The 19,010-nt window shown below is 31.7% G+C and overlaps 1 protein-coding gene across 8 annotated transcripts in view; it reads right to left on the bottom strand.

Annotated features, from left to right (window-relative positions):
- Window positions 1–19,010, bottom strand: part of Stxbp5l (syntaxin binding protein 5L) — a 350,200-nt gene that overhangs the window by 176,134 nt on the left and 155,056 nt on the right. For all 8 annotated transcript variants that reach the window (XM_058583478.1, XM_058583479.1, XM_058583477.1 and 5 more), the window contains 4 exons: window positions 11,616–11,770; window positions 6,550–6,622; window positions 2,431–2,578; window positions 1,625–1,692 (listed from right to left, as the gene is read on the bottom strand). In XM_058583478.1, the coding sequence (XP_058439461.1) occupies window positions 1,625–1,692; window positions 2,431–2,578; window positions 6,550–6,622; window positions 11,616–11,770 (444 nt within the window). The remainder of the gene's footprint in view (window positions 1–1,624; window positions 1,693–2,430; window positions 2,579–6,549; window positions 6,623–11,615; window positions 11,771–19,010) is intronic.

The following is a 19,010-nucleotide window of genomic DNA, read 5'->3' as shown; positions in this document are numbered from 1 at the left end:
TTCACATCTTTTGCTAAATTTGATAAATTTTCAGCCATTATTTTCTTAGATCATTTTTCAGCCCTATCTTCATTCTTCTCTCATTGACTTCCACTAACACAAGGGGTAGGGAGTAGTGGCTCCTCATTACTGCCAGACAATGGCGGGAATTTTGGCTCCCTTATGGTCACCACTGATACCACAAAGGACAAGTTTTGCCCTGTGGAGCTGAAAGTTACATATTCCTACTCTGCTTTCTCTGATAATCTGGGGAAGTTGGAACACTCCATTATAACCTGATAAAGCCTAGGTTTCCCACTTGGCCTTTCCTTAAAGTAGGATGTGGTGGATTTGTGTTTATGTGTGTATGTGTCTGTATTGTATGTCTAGAGAAATTATTTTTTAAAAGTTTTATGTCTTAATAATGTTCCACTTTCCATATCCCTTGGTTAGAGTACTGGCTTTCATTTATTTATTTTCATGTCTGTGCACATTCACAGTTCCACATTACCAGCTTCTTTAGTTCCACTTACAGGATATATGAGACAGAAAGAAGACATAAGGAATTTAGTAGCATACTTGTATTTAGGATTTGGATACCTTAGCCAGTCTAATTTCCTAGTTGTTTTATGTTTGGCTTACACATAACATCCAGGGATTTGGATTGTAATTAGTGGGGAAAAGTACCTTTACTATATCTGTCCATTGACAGAACTCATTATTATTGTCTAGATTTCATGATTAACTTTAGCTGTGTCTCTCTTTTCATTCCTAATATTAGAATATGAAGAGTTTATCATGTAAAACAAGAAAATTTGTGGTGCTACTGGTTTTGAAGCACACTTATTTTTTCCATATTTCCTATTGGTGCATTATGATTATACATATAGTGAGATTTCTTGTTATATATCTATACAGGCACATAATATAACAATATAATTTGGTCTTTATCACTCTCCAGCACTCCTCTTGTTCCTCGCTCCTCCTTCCCTCTGGGTCATTTCCTCTTCTCTACTAACTTTGATTTTTCTGAGATCATACCCATCTTTTTTTTTCCTTTATTCTCTTTACCTTCCACATATGAGAGAAAGCATACAACCAATAACTTTCTGCATTTGGCTTATTTCATTTAACATAGTGGCCTCAAGTTCCATTTTCCTGCAAATGATATAATTTCATTCTTTTTCCATTCATCCACTGAAGGACACCTAGACTAGTTCTATCATTTGGCTATTGTGAATTCTGCTGTTACAAACATAGGTATTCATGTATCACTATAGCATGATGATTTTAATTCTTTAGGATAAAGACTAAAAGTGGTATAGCTAGGTCATATGGGGGTTCCATTACTAGTCTTTTGAGGAACCTTTATACTCATACTGGCTATACTGATTTACAATCCCACTAACAGCATAAAGTTGAAGCACACTTAAAAAACTATTCAATAGGGAATATAAAGCAATGATTCCTGGACATAGCAGGAATTTCTCTCTTCCATTAAGATTAAAATCTTTCAATTGAAGCTATTTCTTATATTTTTACTTAAAAAACTATTAGTCTAAAAGAGCACAATTACCCAAAAGGGTCAAGATTCAGCAAACATATTTTTGTTATAAACTGACAGCTCACATAACATCTTACTTACCCAGTGACAATAATTTCTGGATATGTTTGTGCTCCAAGGTTCCAAGCTCCTCCACTGATTGGCCACTCCTAAATAGATTGTCCAAGAAGAATACATACATTTTATATTTTAGTTTAAATGACTTTGAAACTTAAAATGAAAATATTTTTAAAGGCTTGCTTAACATTAAATTGCTATAAAATATTAAAGGATGAAATGTGAAGTTACCTTTTAATTCTTTCAATGAACAAACACCTCTCTAAACACACAATTCTGTTTCCTTTGAAACTAGATTTTAGTTAATGTTACCATTCATATAAACAAATCAAAGAAGTATTTTTAATTGTACAAATACAATATTGCTACATGAATCATATAGTCTGTGTGCTACCCATCTTTTATGATGCCATTTTAACATAATGCTATATAAATAGCGCCTCTTAGAGTTTTTCATCCCAATTTATTTATTTAATAAATGATAAACAAGGGAGAAATGACACAAATGTCTTAAAATATAATCCTTCATCTAAAATAATTAAAGGTTACATATTTTTTATTTTAATGTTAGTTTAAGTATATAGCATACAAATATGTTAAAAATCTTTGTATATAATTATATACTTAATGTATAAGAAATTTATATTTGTGTAGACTTAAAACTACGTAAAATTCAGAAAATTTGTATTTCAGAAATTATATCACTTATGATGCCAGATTCTGATTTCAAAAGAATTTAGCTCAAGTCCTTTTGTATGGAAAGTCAGAAAATAAAAGAAAAAGTATGTCAAAATGATATGAATATAAGAAAACTTGCTTATAATTTTTACCTTATTACTGTATCCTTGTTTTTTATGCTTGACTCCTATAGAATACAGTACTAAAATCAAGTCTGGAGGGCAATCGGCAAAATATGCTGTGCATGTAACTGGTGATTCATGAATGTCCATGGGATATGGATTTTCAAAGATAGGAAAACTAATAGATAAAGAAAATGTATTAGTGTCATTTTGCAAAGATAAAAAAGAATTTTATAAAAATATTTTTATAAAGTAAGCTCTAAAATGTCTCTAAATATTAATTACAAATTTCACTTGTTTTCTTGTACTAAAATACAAGAATTACACAAACCAAATGCCTTTTTAAAACAGTCATCTATAAAATGCAATATTAATACAAATAGAAAAGTACTCAAATTGATTTTCTTCTCAGAAGCCAACATTCCACAGTGGCATATCTTTGATAATACAAATAAAATGAATTAAACAGAATATATGCAAAAAGTTCACTCAACTCCTTAAAGATCATATTAAATGGGTATTTCACATAAATAGTTATATAAAATATGCAAATATTAAAGTATCAGTAAAATTTGATATTTTCTAAAGGGAGGTTATAAATAGGCAAATTTTTAATGTTTTGAAGGAGTAATTAAAAGATGTGCATACTGGTCGGTGTTTGCGTATCTGTGAATGTTTTAAAGATCATTTCTCAAGTAACAGAGCTGGAATGAAGATTTATGGATGTAATAAATTTCCTCAAGCCTACTGTAATTTTAAAAATGAATGAATACAGAATAAAATAAAAAAATCTTGTAGCTATAATTTATTCAAAACATCTCATGTAACAGGCACTGTACAACATGAAATGAGTAGTAGTCTATGCTGCCTCTGTTCGAAGTCTGTGATCACACTACTTCTGATTTAATATTATTATTGGGGGATGAATGTTAAAAATAATTTTCTCATATTATTAGTAACTTAATTAGGAATTTAATCCAATCATGAGAGAATATAGTGAGTGTGTAGATATGTGTTTGTATATGTGATCGGGAGTGTGTTGACAGGAATTTTCTTTCTACCACTCTGAAATGCTGCAAAGGTATGATATTCTAGATAAAGATAACAGTATATACAAAATCAAGTAGAAAGGAGCTAGACATAGTAAAGAACAAGTAGGCTAAACTAGATAGATTAAAATTTCTGTTTCAAATTATAATTAACATTTCTGAGATTGAAGAATTAGACAAAGGGCTGGGGATGTGGCTCAAGCAGTCTCGCGCTCGCCTAGCATGCATGCGGCCTGGGTTTGATCCTCAGCACCACATACAAACAAAGATGTTGTGTTCGCCAATAACTAAAAAATAAATATTAAAAAACTCTCTCTCTCTCTCTTCTCTCTCTCTAAAAAATATAAATTAAAAGAATTAGACATAAAACAAATAATCTGTCTTCCAGACTTACATCTTACAATTTGGTAATAGCAAGAGGTAACAATGATAGGCTCCTGACAAGGCACTGAAGAGAGAAACAAAAATTTACTATAGCTTTTTATATAAAAAAGTAAAAACAATGCTGTGGAAATGAAAATAAGAAACCAAGAAGAAGAGTTTGTAAACCCTATTTTTTTTCCTTCGTGTTGGAAATTAAATGGTAAGAGAGAGATTTGAAAAGGACTCCCAAGTTACAACTTGTTTCAATACTCAACATACCTACTTAAAAGGAATATATACTGTCAGTTTGGACATGTTAAATTTCATGTAACAGTGAATGAAATGGGAATATCACATAAGTCACATGTGTTAAAAAAGCAAAAGTCCAAACTCAAATTGGATCAAATACCTAGGAATTTAACCAAGCTATCTACTCCTCAGTATTTATCTGAAAGAACTAAATATAGGTTCATCAATGTTTATAGCAACTCCATTCACAAAATCCAAGTTATGGAACCAGCCCAAGTACCTGTCAATAGATGAATGGATAAAGAAAATGTGATGTGTACACACACACACACACACACACACACACAATGGCATTTTACTCAATCATAAAGAAGAATAAAAATATGGTATTTTCTGTTTAATGGATGCTAAGTGATAAAAGCCAGAATCAGAAAATCAAGAGTTGAACATTTTCTCACATAGGTGGACGTGAGACCAAAAATAAGGAAAAAAAAAATCATATGTGTGAATCCCATGAAAATGGAAGGGACATCAGTGGAAAAGAAAGGGATTGAGGGGGAGGAAAAGGGAGGAGGAGTGGAATGAAATTGAACAAATTATGCTATGTACATATGTGAATTTGTCACAGTGAATTTCACCTTTATGCATATCTATAAAACATTAATTTAAAAAGCTATAAATAGAAGTTAGACCAGTAGAGTAACAAAGGAGAAGGGAGGAAAGGAGAAAAAGGAAAAAATTCTAGGGACTGAAATAGAACAAATTATATTCTATGCATGCATGTGATTACATAAAATTAAACCTCATTATTACATAATACACTAATAAAACATTTTTTTGTGGGGGTATCGGGGGTTGAACTCAGGGGAACTCAACCACTGAGCTACATCTCCATCCTAATTTGTATTTTATTTAAAGATAAGGTCTCATTGAGTTGCTTAGCTCCTCGATGTTGCTGAGGCCTCAGCCTCCCGAGTACCTGGATATGTGCCACCATGCCCAGCAAACATTTTTAAAATGAAAGAAAAAAAAAGAAATAGTGCTAAAAAGTAAAATGTTAGATAAAACTTGTAAACAAAATGTAAATTCATATAAAGAAATGAGAATCATAACACATGTATAGCAACTTTCATGTTACACATATTTTGCCACAATGAAAAAAAATTTAATAAACACACTGAAAAGTGAAGTATTAAAGGTAAGTGTAGTGAGTCTTGGAGGATACTAGACAGGTATGACGAATCAACAAATATTACATGCAAAGCAGAGCTGAGCACCAAGGAGATCAGAAGAACACATTTTAATAAAACTTACAAAAGAACTTGTTAGATGAAGAAATATAAATCCTTACATGTACACAAAATTAATCAAGTTTAATGTTAATATGTAGGGCTTTCCAGAATTCACAGTTATGATGATCTTAGAGTCAAAATCCTACATCTCCTTCAAATTATTGACATATGTGGCAAATTAGTATAAAGAAGAACATTGGCTCTTATATTTACAAGCTATGTTGAAAGTTTAATTCAAACGAATTTATTTAACAAAAATTTATTGAGAACCTAATTCCATGTAAGCATACAACCTCTCATGGAGCCTATTGTTTATTAGGGAGACAATGTTTAAACAACAAAGGGAAAATTGTATCTATGTCAATATGAAGTAAGGAATATGAGGGCTATGAAGTATTAGGATATTTGACCAAGATTTCTTTTTAATTAGGAAGTGATTTCTAAGTTGAGATTCCTAAGATATTCATAAAAAAAGATTGTTCGAGGTAAAGAGGAAAGAATATACAAAATTCTTCTTTAGACATAAGGGATTAAAATCAGCGGGTCTAGAATACACACGGAGGGAAATTAATTTCATGCCTATCACCATTTATAATAAAAATGTATAGCCTGAAGACAATGTTCATCAATTTCAAGTCCACTGCCAACATAAGGGAGCTGAGAGCACCACTGTTCCAGAAATATCCTCTATTTGTTTCAAATGTTTCAAATGTCCACAACATAATGTAAAAGAATAGAAAGTAAAAGAAGACCCCAATCCTCTCTATCCCCAAGATCCCGCTTATCACATGTCATTTTCATTTAATCAATTTTCTTCCAGTCAATAGACTAGCTGCCATCTGTCTGTTAACATTTTTTATAACAATTGCAAGTTTTTGTAACAATTGTTTTTGCTTATTAATGAGATGGCAGAAATGTGATCCACTTTATGTACTGTGTCTTCAAATGCTTCTATCCAAATATCAGGTGTTGTCTTAAAGATGTCTGAAAATATTCTCAGTTCTCTTTTGGTTTAGTTTTGATCATTTAACTAAATCATATTTCTGAAATTTTGGAAAAACAATTTTTCACATAAAGAAAACTAACCATCTAAAGAATACTAAAAAGTCAATTATCTAAAATGTACTTTCTTCAATTTAACTGTAATGAAGAGAATTTTAAAATAGTTCATGTTAATCTATATGTAAATAACTTACTTGCTTTGTGTCAGATCAACTACAATGAGATCTTTCTCCAGAAGTACGACGACAGCATAGGGTTCTTGAAATTCTACAAGTAAAAATTTAAAAATTTAAGTTTTCAGATTGCATTCATAAAAATCACCAAAATTTCATTTTCTTTAGTTCTTATACAAATAATTATTATTATTTAAATGATCTGAGAAGACCAAAATAAGAACCAAAATGGCAGAGCACTTTATAAAACTATGTTGTTTTTCTCAATTTTAATGTTAACATTACTTTGGAGAACAAGAAAAAATGAAACTTAATACTATGGAATTAAATACATCAGATAATTATGGAGTGGTGATAGTAATGAGTTATGTGAGGAGATGAGGTTATCACTTTCATTTACAAGTAATTATACTCTTTGTAACCTTAGTATTTTAGATCTGATATCATGCCTACATTAGATGTACTGAGGAAGTACTAATTCTGTTTCGATATGTTCCATATTCACCTCCCTATGAAAGTAACAGTACTTGTACTAAAGTTTACTTTCAATTTAATGTGACTTAACACAAATGCTGCCAATATAATGAAAATGAATGGAATTCAGAGTTAGGAGGACTGTGTTAATGTATAATATAGGACAGTACATTCTTTTGCTGTCATTTGAACAAAAGAAGAGATAAGTGAGTGCATATATACATAGATTATTTTGGGGAGAATAAATAAATAAATTGGTAACATCATTGTCTCAGGAAGGGCATTAAGAAACTTTTCATTATCTTTTGCTGTGTATTGTATGTTCTCTCTTCTGGAAGTTTGATGTATGAACTGTTTTAATGGTGCAAACAGAGATTGCCTACTCTGTGCCCAGGAATATATATCTAGAAAAAGCAGAGAGTATGAGAATAGTCTAATATGTTTAAGTTTCTAAAATCTAACCTTCCCTCCCTCCTTCATTTCCTTTTCCCTTAAGAGCCAAAACAGCAGAGAACTTTATAAAACTATTTTTTTTTCTCAATTTTAATATTAACATTACTTTGGAGAACAAGAAAAAATGAAACTTAATACTATGGAATTAAATTCATCAAGCAGCTACTGAGCCTATTCAGTTTTTTTCCTTCTTCCAATATATTCCGGAACTGTTTTATGAACAATGGATATATGGGAAATAAGACTGTCAAGGTACCCTTTCTCATTTAGTTTACAGTACTCTTTCTCATGTAGTTGGATGTTTTCCAACCATGAGTAAGTAAATAAATAAGAAAATTTCTGGAAATTATGTGTGCTATGACTACAGTTAGGGATAGGGATAAATTAGGACATAAAAATTATTTACATTTAGAGGAATAGGGATACTAATTTAGTTAGAGTCAAGGAAGTCACTGCTTTTTTATAATAAAGGACTAAAGGAAAGCTATAGCAAAAGAATTATTCTCAATTTAAGGAAGAGGTATTTATAAACAAATTTTATGTTCATGATATTTGATTTTCAATAGTTAGAATACGTATTATTATTTTTCCATTTTATGCTATAAAACAGATACAAAGAAGTTAAGAGCTTGACAACAAGGTTATGCAAGCAGTACATGATCAAGCTAAAACTTTAATACAGGCCTTCTGATTCTGAATCCCACCTCATTTTCATCATATTAGCAGTTTATACTGGCTATGTTGAAAATTATTAAATCCTAAATCCAACAATCACTTGGCAGGAGTTTTGTTCAAAGAATTCAAGTCTTGGATGTGAAATTTAAATACTGGAATACATAATTTTCATAGTCCCTCCAGACCCAAGCAGCTATTGAGCCTATTCAGGTTTATGTTTAAACCCACATGTGTATGAGAGAAAAACTGTAAAACACAAAACAAAATCCTGAAAAAGAGCTGGCACTTGCTGGTGCATAGTACTTGGATATATATCTATGTGACAGAATGTCTATATACTGTTTGCTATTCGAATTGTTCTCAAACTGAAACTTTCTCTCTTTTTACTTGTCTATAGAGTTGTTTTAAGGTTTTCAATCTTTTTCAATGTTTTGTTTTTCAGTTTGAAGAACAGCAGGGTTCCATGTGACTAGTTATTATCACTTTGCCTTCTTTCCTTACTGGTTATAAAGTAAGGGCTATTAAAATAACTGAGACACTGATATGTATAAAGTTATAAATAAATCATAATTTTAGGTAATTATATTTGTTTTAGTTTACTGTTGTTCTTTACAAATAACAAAAACTGGCAGCAGAGGTCTCAACTTTATAGAAGTACCTTATATGCTGTGATGACTAATGAACAAAAAAAAATTCTTTAGGAATCAAAGTTAGGTTCAATTTTGTATCTACTATTTACTAAGAGTTTGAACTTGGGCAAATTAGTTAATTTCTTTGACTTCCAATTCATTTACCCATTGAAATGACACAATAATAACTAAAGGTTAGATGTACATGAAGATGTTTATTGGAAAGCCTGGCAACAGTAAGTGCCAGCTGCCAACTGTATTCTTCATCTATTGGATTGGTTTATTCCTGACTTTAACCCTAGCCTTCAACATAGTAAAAGTGTTAATAACTTGGTTTAACCTATGCACAATATTTGTCATTATGCAACTACAAAACGATTGAAATCCTGAATTTATTCATATGAAATAATTAAAATTTTAAGTGAAAAAGTATGATATAGGATAGTGCATACAGCATGCTGTCATTTGTGAAAAAAAAGAGAGAGATAATATGTAATTAAATGAGTACATAAATGCATAGATTGTTTTAGGGAGAATACATAAGTAAATTAGTAACATCACTTGTCTCTTGAAGGGCAATGAAAAATTTTTCATTATGTATTACTGTGTATCATTAACCATTTTAATATTTAAAAACACATTTAAATAGTTAATAAGATACATTTATAATTCACTGGTAAAATTAAACTACTTCTAACCCCTAGCAAATGAAAAGTTCAATATTCATTACCAATTGTAAAACAGAGATTTATATATGTGTTTTAGAAGTAATAGGCATGGTTGCAGTACATTTATACTTTAATACATATCATTAGAACTTACCCTAACTTCTCTATTGGTGTCCAGAAATGTTATGTTTGTTCTTTGCAACAACATATTCTCAATTTTTATTACTGGCATATCTTCTTCCTCAAGCTATTAACAGAAAGTATTTTCCCAACTTCAGCTTTTGGTCCTTTACTCTTTTTGCTTTTTCTTCCTATATTTCTTTGTTATTCATTCTCATAAATCCACAGAACATTTATATTCTAATGATTTATGAATAAATATTGTTAAGACTTTTTCTGTCCTCTCAACTACTCCACTGACTCAGTCTTTCTCTTTTCAAAAACTACTATTGTGCATGAAACCACTAATCTTAAAACATGTGGTTATTGCTGGCTCATTTTTCAAGTCAGTCCCTAATCCAGTTGTTCAAAAAATTCAGGGGATTTTCCTCACTGAATTGTATAGGTAATGTTTTAAACATACATTATTACAAAAGTCTCTCAGTTGGAATCTGGATTTAAGATTTCAGTGTCTCTCTTCAAACCAACATACTGTTTTTGAGTAAATCTTACTAAAATTAATGCTTTCTTTCATTTTAGCATTTCCTCAAAATTCTTCATAGTTCCCTATTTCCAAACATCTCTAAAACAGAAATTTTTTCTAAATTGATCTCACACAAGCAAACCTTACAATTTCTGAAATGATTATCAATATCCTTTATAAGGTCTACCTAAATCCTAGTTTTCTGTGATGCTTTCATGAATATTTCAGTCATCAAGTATTTATCAGCCTATTAATTCATACATTATATTCTGAATCATACAATTCAGCATTTAATTAAGGTCTTACATTTACTTCAACTCAGTAAGTCATAATTAGGTCACTCATCTGATCAGATTTTAGGCAGAGACCCAGTTTCATATTTTATCTGTTTGTCTAACAAGTCTTTGTAGTAGTGAGTGCATAGATGCATTCAATAAATATTTGTATCAATCATGATTAACACAGGTAATTTATTTCTAGTAATTCTGGACATAAGCTGTACATTGATTGTTATTTATTCTACCTTTTAATTATGAAACTCAATAATTTAAAAGAAATTAATGCATTTAATAATGAAACACAACATGCATATCTTCATAGTTTAAAAGGTATATTCACTTGACCTTCCAAATGGGGACAATGTTATTATTCTCTTTCTATAAATGATAAATGAAATGTAAAATGTCTTGCTCAATATGACACAGCCAGTAAGTAGCATAACTAAACCATAAACCCAATATTCTGTCCTCAAGTTCAGTGCTCTTTCCCCATACTTATGTTCCCTCTTAAAAATGTAATAATGTATACACATATATGTTCTTTCAATAATAAGCTCATATTTCATTTTTACATTTTCATATTTCTCATTTTTAGATATCATTAAAGTATTTTATCACTATTAGATTTAATTATACAGTTTGCATGGATTTAAAATAGTTTCTTCATTTACAATAAGCTTTTATTTATACTCAGCTTGATAAAAATATATATACATCTCTCCTTCTGAATATCCTCTGACTAATCATTCTCAAAATTGAAATAAATCACTAACCACACATCAGCAATCCTATAGTAATCAGATGTGCTGCAGTTGCATCTGAAGCAAAGCCAGATGTGAAACAGATGCAGCACCACCATAGTTACAGATCACTGATATCGGGTAAGTGCTTTAACTTTGATTGACTTTGGGATGGGATGGGTGGAGCTGGTCTAGGAGAGACTATTAGGAGACCTCAGTTTCCCCAAGTGATTTTACCCTGGACCCCTATCGGACCCTCCCAGCTCAGCTTCCACCATCCTTATCAAAGTTTAAAGCACTTACCTGATATTAGAACCTGAAACGCCAGCACTGCTGCACTACATCTGTCTTACTTCCAGTTTGTCAAGTAGGTACAATTGCAGAACCTGCTCCAGCACCTGTAGCTCACAGTGTACCACAGTGGATATCTGCTGCCAAAACTGAAAATATTGAACCTTAATTTTGTTAGGAACTTCTCATTTCAAAATGATTTTTTCAATAATTATAGTTTCATTTTAGTTACTTACCATTTGGATAGGGTGTTTCACATAAAGTTAGAAATTCAACAATAGGATGATCCATTTCAAGTACTGTAATTGCTTTTCCATGCATGATGGTTAAACTTGGTCTTCTGCAAGCTTTGTCATAGGACAGCCCACCAGAGAATATTATGAATGGTTCACTACATAGGAAAAAAAGTTAATGAGACTGAGAAGTCCTTTAAGATGACACAAAGTCAAAGGACCGAGCCTTTAAAGAACAGGCTCACATTTTCCCTTTTCTGGATATACATTCTAACCACTAGAATAACTAATGGATAAGCCTAAAGGTGTTGGGAGTGGTGTTGAGGAAAACCAGTGAGGTTGGAGATAAGTGGAAGTGCTCACTGACTCTCAAAGGAACATCTTTTGGTTCCCAAATTCTTTATAATGACCCTCAGAATATTAAAGTTTTTATTAGACTATCCAGTAAATTAGTTGGAATCTGGAGCTCCAGATCCCTAAAAGATAAAATAAAGCAAACTAATACATAATGAAATGTGACATTAAAAAATACAGGATAGAGGATGACAAGAAAATTCTGGATATGGAGTCTTTGTGGGGAAAAGTTTATAAAAAAAAGATGGAGACAGATAACATGTACAGGAAAAATAGTTTACCAAAGATAATTACGATCCCTTCTCAATTTTACTTATGGATAGCCAGCTACATCTATCTTGCTCAAGTAACTTAAGACTAATCTTTTAGTTTATTAGTTTTCTAGATACAATTAGATAATAGAATAGGATTGAGATGATTATTAACTATTATAGCTGCCTGAAAATTATGAAATAGCCTCACAATTTTTCACTTTCCTCTTAAATCAATACCTACATATCTTCAGTATATGTACTGGGAAAAAATATATTGACCTGAGATATTTTCAAAATGTAAAAATGAAATAAAAAATATTCTTCCCCAAATAAGTTTATAAAAAGAACTGGATACTTTAACTGTATCAAATTCTTTGAGAATATGCTTCCCTAAGTAATTCACTTCCATCCTATCTGTTAAACTAGAAATTATGAGATTTTCCTTTTTTTTTTTCCATTTTGTATGGTGCACAGTACAAAACATTTGCTAATCTTATGCTGGCTATATAATAACAACAAAGACTTTTTAAAAGTTTATATCAAAACCTCTATAACAAATGCCTGTAGTAATTTTTCTTTAGAATGTTGTCTTAATATTTTAACACAAGTACATGAATAGTAAAGAAAAATGTTCTGACTTATTCTTTCCTCTGCATTGGTTTGAGTGATGGTCTTGCACCAGTGATTTGACATAGTAAATGACCATCTTACTAACGGTGATATTAAAAAGCATGGTTGCTCTCTTTTGACTGAGATATTTCCTTGTATCCTATAATACATTATAAACATTAACTATATATAATTTATTTATAGAAAATTAGCAAGTACAGGCATACAATGTGTCTTTCCCAATCTGTACAGTTAAAGAAGGAAGAATCATTTCAATAATTTATATTTATTTCACATTTCTCATAGTTGTCAATGAACTACAGTCAAATTTAGACTAAGAATCTTTATGATTTCTTTTAGGCTGTGGATATTTGGACGATCTTTATTTCTTAACTAAATTAATGCATAGTCTAACATTTGTACAGCCTTCAGTAACCTAGAGGGTTTTTAGATTGCCTCTGTGTTGCTAAAATCACAAAGAGTCTGAGTTTTAAGTATGAAACACCTAATATAATCAATTTGTCTTTATTTTGATGTTATAGATTGTGGCCTATTTATCTGTGGCAACATCTCTCAGTACTCTTAACCTTGGTGTTCCTCTGCTTTTTAGCCTCCTTGAGCTTTAAGCTTCAGGTCAGAGGTAATTTTCTTTTATTTTTCTTGATATCAAAGATGACTGAACCCAGGGATGCTTAACCACTGAGCCACATCCTCATCCTTTTTTATTTATTTTGAGACAGGAGGTCTCAATAAATAGCTTAAGACCTGGCTAAGTTGCTGAGGTTGGCCTTCAACCTTGATTCTCCTGCCTCAGACATCTGAGCAACTGTGATTACAGGCATGCATCACTGTACTCCAGAGAGGTAATTTTGTAATAAAGTAATAATCATGAAAAATAGATACAATGTACTAATATAGCCAAGTACATGGGATAATAGTAATTATGATCAAAAACATGATTATTATATATTACAAATCTAAAGAATTAGTTTTACATATGGTTAGATTACCAATAACTAGAACAAATCTTTAAGAGTAATGCAATAATTCAAACAATGTGGAATACAATGACTCTAATAATGACAATTAATAATAGTAATTTCTACTTATAAAGAACCCACCATGTAACTTTAACAAACTTAGGACATTTTATGCCTTATGCATTTCATGTAATCCTCACAAGCATTATAGTGAAATAAGAATTGCTGGTGAGGATAAAGGTTCAAGAGTTAATCAAAAATTCCAAGGCCACACAGATGTCTTACTCCAAAAGCCAGATCTTAATCAGTATTTTATACTGCTTTTATTTAAATTCCTAAATCCTAAAGTACCTTCTCTTCATTTTCATCCTTTTCTCCTTTTGTCTGGAACCAAACTGTTATCCTTTAAGTCCTATTTCTGACAGCTTCTTTCCCAAGAAGAATTTCCCTGATCTCTCTCTGTCTCACAGTTCTCCTCCCCACTATCCTCAAGGCTTTGATGTTAGATGCCCTTTTTCTGTGTTCCCAGAGCAAGTTTCTATAAATTACCTTACATGTTTTATAAAAACTACTAGTTTATGGCTTTGCTTCTGCTACTAACACATAACAAATTCAAAAGCAGCCAGTAATTTCATTTTAGTACAAAACAAAGCACACAGTGCGTGGAATATAATAATAACTTAATAACTATTATTTTAGCTGAATTAAAATGAATCTTATTAAATGCTTCATATAGAAATATTTTTAAAAGGGCCTCTGAGCAACAAAATAGATGTCATTAAGTCCCTGGATCATATACTTTATCATGGAAAACTGTCAGATATTCACATAAACCTCATTTTACAAGTCTGGCTTTTGTTTTTATAGGTTTTTAAAAATATGAAATTAAGAATAATTAATATCAAGAATCAATAAATGGGATGGATTCAAACTAAAAAGTTTCTTTTCAGCAAAAGAAACAATCAGTGATGTGAATAGAGAGCCTACTAATTGGGAACAAATTCTTACCACACTCATGTCAGAGCACTAATCTCTAGAATATATAAAGAACTCAAAAATCTTAACACCAAAAAAACAAATAACCCAAACAATAAATGGGCCAAGGACATGAAGAGACACTTCTCAGAAAATGATATACAATCAATCAAGAAATACATGAAAAAAATGTTCAACATTTCTAGCAATTAGAGAAATGCAAATCAAAACTACTCTAAGATTTCATCTCACTCCAGTCAGAATGGCAGCTATTATGAAGACAAACAACAATATGTGTTGAAGAGGATGTGGGGGAAAAGGTACACTGATACATTGCTGGTGGGACTGCAAATTGGTCAGCCAATATGGAAAGCAGTATGGAGATTCCTTGGAAATCTGGGAATGGAACTACCATTTGACTCAGATATTCCTCTCCTCAGACTATACCCAAAGGACTTAAAAACAGCATACTACAGGGACACAGCCACATCAATGTTTATAACAGCACAATTCACAATAGCTAAACTGTGGAACCAACCTAGATGTCCTTCAGTAGATGAATAGATAAAGAAAATGTGGTATATATACACAATGGAATATTATTCAGCTTAAAAGAGAATAAAATCATGCATGTGCAGGTAAATGGATGGAGCTGGAGAATATAATGCTAAGTGAAATTAGACAATCCCCCAAAACAAAATTCTAAATACTTTCTCTCATTTAAGGATGCTGATTCATAATATGCTGTGGGGGAGGGGGATGAGAGGATTAAATGAACTCTACATAGGGAAAAGGGGAAAAGGGGAAAAGGGGAAGGAAGGAAGGAGGCATAAGAGTAGGAAAGAGAGTGAAATGCAATGGTCATCGTTACCAAAGTACATGTATGAAGACACGAAGGATGTGTCTCTACTTTGTACAACTAGAGATATGAAAAATTGTGCTCTATATGTGTAATATGAATTGTAATGCATTTGGTTATCATATATAACACATTAAAATTTAAAAAATTTAAAAAGATGAACACAATATCTTTATTTATTTTATTTATTTTTATGTGGTGCTGAGGATTGAACCCAGTGCTTTACATGTGTGCAAGGCAAGGGCTCTACCACTGAGCTATAACCCTAGCCCTATAAGTTTAGCTTTTAAGACTCTTAGTCTATAGAAAATCAAAGACCAAACACTAGTAGATAATAAGTTTGAAATTATACAAAGTTCTCATGGTACAATCCTGAAGGGGAAAATAATTTAAAAACAAATACATGAAAAAGAAAAAAACAAAACTACAAGGTGTTGGGAATAAATAATAGTCTCATACACTTCAATACCCTTGAAGTATAGCAGTATATAACAAGTGGTGTAAATAACAGTGAACATGAAAACACAAGTTTAAATAATAATTACTGTACTGAGAAGAGAAGAATCCCAAGATGGCAGGTTAGTGGCACCTACTACTCACCTATATCTCCACGAAAAAAGAATTAAAACAAATAAAATGTAGCTTCTCATAGAGATGGGGATCATGCGATAATAATGCAATTCAATATAAGAAAGACAGATTTGAAGAAACTGATAGATGTTGGATTATGGAATAAAGAGTGAAACAAAAGGGCCAGTACCAACCATGGAAACATGATAAAGGGAGTTGTGCACCTTTTGGGTGGCAGTAGAGGAGAAAGAGGGAGAGTCTCACTGGTACAAGAATCTGCACCCAGCAGAAATATAGGCTAACCAATTAATATTCCTAAGATTTGCATGGTGAAATGACTCTAGAGAAGTTCTCTCCATTCCTCTGCCTGTACACAGTGCTCTAACTGATAACCATCTTAAGAAGGGCTATATTGAGATTATTTCCTTGGGAATGATCATGTAGGAGAACAGAAGGCATTTTCCTTTGGAATTCAGTGGGTCATTGAAGAAATCTGGGAAATTTACAAATTCCTAAAATCAAATGAAAATAGAAATACAACATACAAGATCCTGTGGGATACAGTATAAGCAGCACTAAGGAAAGTTTACATATATTAATATCTACATTAGAGAGAGAGAGAGGGAGGGAGGGAGGCAGGCACGCGCAGGTGAGAGCGAGAGCGCGCTCAAGGAAATAAGCTATTGGTACAGCCAAGGTCATAGAAAAACAAAAACATATTAAACCCCAAACCAGGAAAATGAGAGAAATAATAAAGACCAGTGACTAAAAGAACAATAGAAATGATCAATAAAACACAGAATTGATTCTTTGAAAAGATAAGCAAAATTTACACACCCTTACCTAAACTAACCAAAAGAAAGAGAAGACCCAAACAAGTAAAATTAGTGATGAAACAGAAGAAAATACAATTGATACCAATGAAATTAATTTGGATCACTAGGTAATATTTTGAAAATTTATATGATAATAAACTAGACAATGTAGAAGAAATGAACAAATTCCTAGACATACATGACCTACCAAGAATAAGGAAGATATAAAAAACCTATATTGATTGATAACAAGTAAACAGATTGAAGTAGCAATAGAAAGTAAAGCCCAGCTCCCTATGCCCGTGCAGTTGAAGAGGTCAGAGACTTGATCTCTCCCCGCCCGCTGCCATGTTATATCTCCTCAATGATATTCATGTTGCCCTTACAGCTTCCTGGCATAAGCAAGTTCTTGGGATTATACAAACTGCTGCTTCTGTTTCCAGTCCAGATTTCTAGAAACATCATTGTTATACAAAATTTGTTATACAAAATTACATATAAGAGGTTGTGAGGGGAATGGGAAAATAAACAAGGAGAGAAATGAATTACAGTAGATGGGGTAGAGAGAGAAGATGGGAGGGGAGGGGAGGGGAGATAGTAGAGGATAGGAAAGGTAGCAGAATACAACAGTTACTAATAGGGCATTATGTAAAAATGTAGATGTGTAACTGACGTGATTCTGCAATCTGTATTTGGGGTAAAATTGGGAGTTCAAAACCCACCTGAATCAAATGTATGAAATATGATATGTCAAGAGCTTTGTAATGTTTTGAACAACCAATAAAAAAAAAAAAAGAAAAGAAAGTAAAGCCCATGATTTGATGGACACAATGCTGAATTGTATCAGACTTTTATGAAAGAACCAACATCAAGGTTCCTCGAACTATTCATGAAACATAAAAGGAAGGAACCCTTCCAGATTCAAGCCAATCTTACTGTGCTACCAAAATATGACAATGACATGACAAAAAAAAAAGAGAGACTAGTATCATTAATGAACAAAAATGTAAAAATCCTTAATAAAATACTTATACATTGAATTAAACAGTATGAATTAAACAATTAAATACACTATGATTCATTCCAGGGTTGCAAGGATGGCCCACAATATATAAATCAACAAATTTAATACAGCATATGAAGATAATCATGGATAAAAGTTGTGTTATCAAAATAGATGCAAAAAAGGCCAAAACTCTACATTCTTTCATAACAAAAGCCTTGAACACATTAAGTTCAGAAGGAGCATATCTCAACATAATGAAGACTATGCACAATAAACCCATAGAAAATATCATGCTGAATGTGTAAAAACTTAAAGCATTTCCTCTAAATCAGGAACAAGAAAAGGGTGTCCACTCTCACCAATCTTATTCAATATAGTAGTAGTAATTTTAGCCAAAGAAATTAGGATACAGAAAGAAATAAAGCCAAAGAAACATGAAAGGGGGAAGTAAAATTATCCCTGACAGCTGATGATATGATTCTATACTTAGAAAATCCTAAAGATTTCATCAAAAGAAGAACTGATAAACAAATTCAGTACAGTATCAAGATACAAAAATCAACAAATAGAAATCAGTATCTTTTCTATACATGAATAATAAACCGAGAAAGAAATCAGGAGAGCAATCCCATTCAAAATAACCTTAAAACTAAAAATACCTAGATATAAATAGACCTAATGAAGGAAGTAAAATACATTTACAATTAAAACTATGAAACACTAAAGAAAGAAATTAAAGACCCTAGAAGATGGACAGACTTCCATATTCATGATTTCAAGAATTAAAATTATTAAAATGGTCATATTACCAAAAGTAAGACAAATTCAATGCAATCTGAATCAAAACACCAGTGACATGCTTCACAGAACTAGAAAAAAAATTCTAAAATTCACACAGACGCACAAAAGACCCTAAGTAGCCAAAGCTTGTGAGCAAACCCAGGAATGCTTCAGGCATCACAATAGCAGATTTCAA

Source organism: Marmota monax, unplaced genomic scaffold (genome assembly GCF_021218885.2).
Source record: "Marmota monax isolate L192 unplaced genomic scaffold, Marmota_monax_Labrador192_F-V1.1 WCK01_AAM20220418_F8-fsc00052, whole genome shotgun sequence".
In the NCBI taxonomy this organism is placed as follows: domain Eukaryota; kingdom Metazoa; phylum Chordata; class Mammalia; order Rodentia; family Sciuridae; genus Marmota; species Marmota monax.
The sequence above is the reverse complement of the archived record's forward strand: the minus strand, read 5'-3'. Positions and strand labels throughout refer to the sequence as shown.